The 8,353-nt window shown below is 31.3% G+C and overlaps 2 protein-coding genes across 2 annotated transcripts; one reads left to right on the top strand and one right to left on the bottom strand.

The window, feature by feature from the left end:
* Positions 1 to 672: 672 nt before the first annotated feature.
* LOC112705021 (uncharacterized) lies at positions 673 to 2,054 on the bottom strand. The gene is made up of 2 exons (XM_025755882.1): positions 2,005 to 2,054; positions 673 to 1,411 (listed from the first exon to the last, which is right to left on the bottom strand). Exons 1-2 carry the CDS (start codon positions 2,052 to 2,054, stop codon positions 673 to 675), a joined length of 789 nt encoding a protein of 262 aa, XP_025611667.1.
* Positions 2,055 to 4,176: 2,122 nt separating this feature from the next.
* Positions 4,177 to 6,794, top strand: LOC112706186 (7-deoxyloganetin glucosyltransferase). The gene is made up of 3 exons (XM_025757354.3): positions 4,177 to 4,865; positions 5,284 to 5,859; positions 6,341 to 6,794. Exons 1-3 carry the CDS (start codon positions 4,355 to 4,357, stop codon positions 6,715 to 6,717), a joined length of 1,464 nt encoding a protein of 487 aa, XP_025613139.1. The 5' UTR covers positions 4,177 to 4,354; the 3' UTR covers positions 6,718 to 6,794.
* Positions 6,795 to 8,353: the final 1,559 nt, after the last annotated feature.

The raw sequence follows: 8,353 nt of genomic DNA, 5'->3' as shown, positions 1-8,353 counted from the left end.
TAAATAAAAGTTATAAACAATAAATGTAAAAAGTTACCTTGGATTCAATGAATGTGCTAAACAATGAAGAGGTGTGCTACTTTTTGTCCATCTTTGAACTAATATTGAGTGCACAACATCGTAGAAGGACGATGACTCTTGTTCATCTTTTCTTTCATAGAGATATATAGCACTTTTTACTTTCTTGATCATTGAATCCCACATATCATGGACCAAATGAAGAGTAGGTGCATCTGTGTCTGTACTTCTTAAAACATCATAAATAGGATTTGTGAAAGCAAGAATATAATCAATTTTTTGCCACCAATTTTCACTCAAAATCTTTTCTGTAACAACCTCAGCTCTGCCAATATTATCTTCCTTGTATGAAGACCACTTCTCACTTATAACCATCTCTTTGAGGCATTGCTTTAACAACCTAAATCTTTTGAGCATCACAATAGTAGAAGCAAATCGAGTAGGAGCAACATTAAGCAACTTCAATGTATTAAATTCGTTGAAAATAGATAACCTCATATGATGATTAACAATAAAAATTTTTATAAAAGAAACATCGTCAGCAATTTGAGTAATCCATGAGCATTCTTGATAGACAAAATTATTCTTCTCTGTATTCTTAGCTGCACAAATGTCCTTTAAAGCAAGGTTGAGAGTATGAACAACACAAGGAGTCTAAAAAACAGATGGAAATTCAGCTTCAATCAATAAATCAACCGATTTACAAACCGGCGCATTATCAGTCACAATCTGCACTACATTTGAGAGACCGACTTCTCTTATGACATCTCTTATTTGCTTTGTAACATAATCCTTGTCTTTGATCTCATCTGAACAATCTACAGCTTTCAAAAACATAGGCCCACTTTCAGTTACAGCCATAAAATTAAGAAGAGGCCTCTTTTGGGGATCACTCCATCCATCACTTACAATGCTCACTCCCTTTCCACTCCATGAATTCTTAGTAGGTTCTAACATTCTCTCCACATGTTGCTTCTCTTTCTCAAGCAAAGTTGTCCTCAATTTATTATATCCAGGAGGAATATAACCATCAATATAATTATTGGCAGCATAAGAAAAAACTTTGACAAAATACGGATTTTTTGCTAGATGAAAAGGTAATCCAGATGAAAAAAATATTCTAGCAATATGTAAATCTAGAGTCTCCCTTGCATTCACATTAAAAACTTTCTCAAAAGGTCCAGTAGCTCTTCTTTTTCTTGAATCAATTTCACTTGCATTAGATAAGGGTGGAAGAGGAATTGACTTAGCCTTTTTATTTTTATGCAACAATGTACTTTCACTATCAAGTTTCTTAAGTTCTTCAAGCTTTGTTGATGTAACTTTTGCACAAAATCTAATTCCTTTTCCTAAAATCTTCAATAAATGTGCTCTTACTCTAGTATAAGAACCACTGAATAAAACCTTGCAAAATTTACATTGAAATTCAAGATTTTCGCCCCCTTCAATTTTATCTTTCTTTGTTACAAATTTTCATAAAGGCTTATCAACACTTTCTTCAAAATTATTTTGAACACTCTCTGAACTCATCTCTCACAATCCTACAATAATATAAGAAACAAAATTATTTTTTTATAATTCAATTTCTTGAGCAAAACATAACCAAAAAAAGCATTAAGAGAAAGCAAAACCAAAGAAAATTATTATATAATACTAAACATTTGTGTAAGTAAGCTGAGTTCATTCCCAGCTATTATTGTTTAATGTTTACTACAAAAGAAACAGATAAAAACATATTATAAAAGGTGCGAATTACCAAGGACCACAACAAAACCTTAACAAATAATCCTTCAATATAAACATGATTACTAAGAAGAGAAACATAACCTAAAGCTATAAATCAGGATTAGCATTAGAACCATGATATATATAATAACGACATATACATAAATGCATATAGAACAAATTATAGTACAGACAAATTGCTATCTAGAGTCTAAACATTTACACTAAAACTCAAAGTAAATTGATTTCTAGGAATCTTACAAGTCACTGCCATATTCCACTTCATATACATAAGTGCTGAATACTGCCATATTATGTATGCTAAAAAATAAATTAACGATCAATCCAGTTTTTTTCTTCTTGTCTTTTTTCTATCAGTTCTGTGTCTTTTTATTACTTTATAATTTCTAATCTTCTCATAGCAGCAGTAAAAAATTATGAAAGAAGTCTCTAACAATATCTAATTCCAGAAGCACAAAACAAAACAAAATAAAACAAAACCAAACCAAGGAGATGCACATAACAAAATAGAAATCCAAAATCAAATGGAAGCACAAAAATGACAAAACAAATCAGAACCAAAGAGAAAACACAGAGGCCAGAGAAAAATAGAAATACAGAACCAGAAAATTGATTGATGGAAAAATAAATATTCTCCCTTACTTGAAATGGAGGATGCAGAAGAGCACGAGAGCAGGACAACGGTCACGGTAGAAGTGGCGACCGGGGAGGTGGCGAACACGGCAACGAAGAGGTGGCGAACCGGGGAGTGAACGGCAACGAACGGCAGCGAACGGCGATGACAAGCACCGCAGAAGAAGTGACGGCAGTGAAGAGGAGATGCTAAGATTAAGAGTGAGTGGGTGTGGAGAGAGATGATGAACATCCACGGCGGTGATGACCGGAGGTGGCGGCGATGGCTGGAGGTGGCGGTAGACTGGCGGTGAGGAGAGGGTGAGTGGGTTGGAGCCACAGAGCCAGAGACGGATTTGGGGGTGGAGGTGAAAGGTTAGGTTTTTAACTTTTTGTTAAAGTGAAGGGTGAAAGACTGAAAGTGAAATTGATGTTCCAAAATGGCATTGGGCCGTGTCCGGCCGTGTCTGGGCCGTGTCCGGCTTATTTTTTTATTTTTTTGGACAGGACACGTTTGGACACGGGAGACACGCGTGTCGGACGAGTGTCTCCATACGTCGTGTCTGAAATGTGTCCGACACGCCGACACGGCAATTAAACAAAGTGTCCGTGCTTCATAGATAGTATTCTTCTTTATAAAATTCGAACGATTAAGGATTAGTTGGCACGTGGTAGTTGTGCGAGTATAAAAGGTATATAAGCCAGTTTGTTAGGATAGACTTGTGTGTATAAATACACCTGAATATACAGCAATGAATGTAAGTACAATTACTTCCATAAATTACATGTAACTACGTGCTTCCTGCTCTATATCAAGTATCATCTCTCTCCTTCTTCTCTCTCTTAAGAGTTTTCCACACCATGAGATACATATATTATATTTAAAGATTTAAATTAATATATTTTATATTTATTTTAATAAAAATATTAAGACACTTATAAAATATAAAATTTATTTTTTATTTTTTATTATTTTTATTAATTTTAAATAATGATATTTTTTATTATTATATATTTTTAAAATTTTTAAATAAAAAAATAAAAAAATTAAACTTTTATAATTTATTTTAATTTATTATTAAATAAAATACAAAAATATTAATTTTTATATTTTTATATTTTATTTTTTTTAATATCTTATTTTATCATATTTTTAGAACTAAATTCGGCCTTTGAGGCTTTAAGCCTTGTGGCTATCTTGTGGTTCATTACACACTGCCTCTTTGAAAACTCTAACACAAACTAAAAAGTGGAAAACCTGTATTCCTATATATAGTGATCATATAAAACATTGTTGATTTTTAAAAAGAATTGCTCATTTTAATGAAAAATTTTAGGTGATGAATATTTTTTGAATTTTGTTTTATATTTAAACTAACATTAACTAACTTATTTTTTAATACTAAATGTGTTAGCTTTCTAGCATTATCTTATTTTCATTTTCTTCTAAATAGTTTAAAAAATTTCATGAAAGTCAAATCAATTAAATTACTAAAAAAAAAAGTTAAAATTTGTGGCTAGAGTTTATTACATTATGTAATCATATATTGGTATGTTTATCAAGTTAAGTTGTCAACTTATTATGCTAGAACTTTATAGAAATATTAGTTGAAATTGATTAAAAATGACTTAGTAATAAAAAAAATTAGCATATTTAAGTTTATAAATAAGCATAATATGTAGCTATATCATTCAAACGAAGTTAATAAATTTAAATTGAAAGTCTTTAATTTGTGTGTTTTTGTACCTAGATTCTAGAGAGTCAGTCAAAGAACATATATATTTTGGAGCTATGTCGACTACGTGCATTATTGTTCAATTTTCAACTTTGTGATTAAACTAATGATACTATTATATGTATATAACCCAGAAGGTTTTACTCTCCCTTAAGCAACCAGAATCACTGAATTAGTGAGTTTAATTAATTCTTTTTTGACTCGGTAGAATCAAGCTAAGCAAGACAAAGAGAAAGAAGAAGATGATGAATTCATTGAAGCCTCATCATGCAGTTTGCATACCATACCCAGTACAAGGCCACATAAGCCCAATGATCAAACTAGCAAAGCTTCTTCACTTCAATGGTTTCAACATCACTTTCGTCAACACAGAGTTCAATCACAAGCGCCTTCTAAGATCTAACGGTCCTGATTTCCTTAGCGACCATCACAACCCTTTCTTTCGTTTCAATACAATCCCTGATGGTCTACCTGGGTGCGATGTGGACGCCACACAGGATACTCCCACCCTCTGTGAGTCGCTTAGAAGAAATTGCTTAGCTCCGTTTAGGAACCTCTTGTTCAAACTTAACAGCGCCGAGGATGCTCCTCCAGTTTCTTGCATAGTCTCTGATGGTGTCATGAGCTTTACCTTAATTGCTGCCGAAGAATTGGGAATTCCTGAGGTGCTTTTTTGGACTATGAGTGCTTCTGGGTTCTTGTGTTACCTTCACTGTGATCAATTAATTGAAAAGGGGATAACACCCTTCAAAGGTACATAGTAATGAATAATTATTTGTAATATTGATCATATAAGCTTTGTATTAAACCATTATTCCACCTTAACCCATGACAACAATAAAGACGTCTCACGCTTACAAATTCAGTCTAACATAATACACAAATTCAATTATAATTTTTTTTAAAAGAAAAGATATATGGTTGATGGTTCTAGAAAGTATAAACTCTTATTTTATGGAGTTCTACGATTTCAAGCTGAGACTGGTTTTAGTTTCTCCGTTCTTTCCTGATGAACAGAGTTTTCACTAGTGAATTATAGATTGTATATTGATATTCATGTTTCATGTCTAAAAAAAATTATAATTGAATCTGTATATTCGGTTGGGCTGAATTTGTGGGCCGTGAGACGTTTTATTGTTGAATGAATCATGTATATATGTTTGAGTTGCAGATGTGAGTTATTTAACAAATGATGAGTATTTGGAGAGAAATACCATCGATTGGATACCAGGCATCAAAGAATTAAGGTTAAGAGATGTTCCCAGCTTCATCAAAACCACAGACCCAGATGACATTATGCTACAAGTTTTGCTTGAAGAAGTTGGCAGAACTAAGGAATCAAATTGCCCAATCATTCTCAACACATTTGATGCATTAGAGCATGATGCCTTGGAAGCAATTTCATCCATTTTGCCTCCTCCTATCTACACCATTGGTCCCTTAAATTCACTCTCCAAACACATCTTACATGATAAGGATTACATGAACACTGTGGGATGCAACCTGTGGAAGGAAGAACGAGAGTGTCTTAAATGGCTTGACACCAAGGATCCAAACTCTGTGATTTACGTGAACTTTGGGAGCATCACGATTATGACGAGTGAGCAATTGGTTGAGTTTGCATGGGGACTCGCTAACAGCAACCATTCTTTCTTGTGGGTCATAAGACCGGATCTGGTCGCCGGCGACAACGCAGTTCTTACTCAAGAGTTCGTTACAGAGACAGAAAACAGAGGCATGTTATCAGGTTGGTACCAACTCATTGCAGTTGTTTTGGTGAGAAATTAATAGCAAAAAATTCTTACAATACAATTTAAATTAAACATATCTAATCATATCTCATTATAGTTCTTAATTATTAACTTCGTGCGAATATAAATTGCATATTAGTTTCTACCACTAATTATTTACCGGGTTTCAGTCATTTAGTCATCAATATCATGTTTGTAATTATTTTTATATAATTATGTTATGTATACACTAAAATCAGTCATTAATATAAAATACATATTAAAATATAAATACACATTAAAAATAAATTAAACTACATATGTATTTATATATAAATATATTAGTAATTAATTTTAATAACTAATTTTAGTTTACAAATATTATTGTTGTTATTGGTGTTTTTATTAGGTTATATACAAAAGAATGAAAAGTGGCCTTTGTGCCTGTTGGAATTCTAGTATTAATAAAATTTTCTAAGTCCATGACTGAATACACAGGTTGGTGTCCTCAAGAGGAAGTGCTGGGTCACCCTGCGATTGGAGGATTCTTGACACACAGTGGTTGGAATTCGACGGTGGAGAGCTTGAGTAGCGGCGTGCCAATGATATGTTGGCCTTTTTTCTCGGAGCAACCGACAAACTGTCGATTCTGTTGCAAGGAATGGGGTGTTGGGTTGGAGATAGAAGGTGGTGTGGTGAGGGAGAGAGTTGAAGAGCTTGTGAGGGAGTTGATGGAGGGAGAGAAAGGGAAGGAGTTGACCAAGAAAGCCTTGGAATGGAAGATACTTGCACAAGATTCCACTACTCGTGAGAATGGGTCTTCTTTTATGAATTTTGATAAACTTGTTCGTCATCTTCTTGCTGGCGATAATTAAGTGACAACTTGTCTGCTTTAATTTAGATTTTCTTTTGTTTCCTTGTCCCATTCAAAGTTGCGTTTCGATTTAGAAAAGGCTATTTATTCTTTAACTTTCAGCCATTATATATAATTAATTAATTAAATTAATTTCTAAGAATACAACTTCTGGTTTTATAGAAAAATATCAGCTAATAATCAGATTTAATTTAAATGCAATCTTAAAATCTGTATTTTCTAAAGTTATTTTAAACTTTTTAATATTTAAATAGACTAAAATCAATTCTCCTAAAATCATATGAATTATAAATACAGGTAAGTACACCACATAAGTAAAGCAAATTTGTGACTATTAAGGTATGATCTATAACTTAATTCTTTTTGCTATTCATGCTAATTTGAGCGAATCTTTACAAAAATATCGTCCATTATTAAGATTAAGAATGACAAACTCAAAACATTAAGAACTCAGAATAGGAGGATGGTAATAACATCATGTCTCCAATTTACTCTCTATAATTTTGTCCCAATAACTACTAAATTCGGAAGAACAAAAATACTTATGAACAATAGTGCTCTATATGGGAACACATTACTTATCACATTCTCTTCGTTATGAATTCTACCTCCAAAGTTTGAAAATCATAAATTTTAAACCTCTAAATTTCTGAGTTTGAATATAAAATTGATCTTTACTTTTCTTTTTATCCTTTAGTGAAAAACTAAAAATTTCATTAAAAAAAAAAAAGAAAATAAGATTGAATTCTCAAAATAATTTTAATTATATTGAAAAATTATATCATATTATCATATTTCATTGCAAATAAGTTTAACACAACACATATTCACAAGATAAATAATATACTTAAACATAAAAAATAAAAGTAAAAAATGCATGATCATAAAAGACAAGCATTAAATTACATAATACAAAAATTACACTAAAAAGATGGAAAGCTTTACAAACTTAAATTTATAACCATATCATTATACGCTTCGAATACTTATAATTGCTAAACCAATTAAAAAGTTGTGTGATTTGGAAGTTTAGTAACAACATAAAAATTGTAAAGCAAGAAATAAAAAAAAAATTCGAAGCTTATAAAATTGGAAGATGAAAATTCGTTCTCTACTAATAAAAAAAAATGTTAAAAATTTTAATTAAACTCCTTGAAAACAAACCACATTCATACTTAGACACGTAAAGATATGATTTATTTTATTTAAATTTTTACAAAATATTTTAGAGCATATTATTATTTAAAAAATAATATAAAAAATTGTGATAGACATAAAAAAATAATCTCTGAATAATTGATTATTGAAAAAAATTCACGAATCAACTAATTTAAATTGAAAATTTTTGTCATTGTCCAAACAATTGCTTTAGATTGAAAAAAAAATTCATTTACATAGATTATACTTAAATGAAAAATTTCATTAAGCAACTGTTTTGCGAAAAATAATTTCTTTGTTTTAAGTTCAATATTTTTATGATTGAATTATTATTTCATGTATAGCAAACTTAATAATTATTGATTTTGACAACTTAAATTTATTCTGATATGTGTTCGTCGAAATTTTAAAAACTCGGACATTCAAACTTATAAGCTAAGAGTTGGGGTACTCACGACGGAAAATTCATGAAACCGCAA

The sequence above is a fragment of the Arachis hypogaea genome, chromosome 8, assembly GCF_003086295.3.
Source record: "Arachis hypogaea cultivar Tifrunner chromosome 8, arahy.Tifrunner.gnm2.J5K5, whole genome shotgun sequence".
NCBI classification, from domain to species: Eukaryota; Viridiplantae; Streptophyta; class Magnoliopsida; order Fabales; family Fabaceae; genus Arachis; species Arachis hypogaea.
The sequence above is the reverse complement of the archived record's forward strand: the minus strand, read 5'-3'. Positions and strand labels throughout refer to the sequence as shown.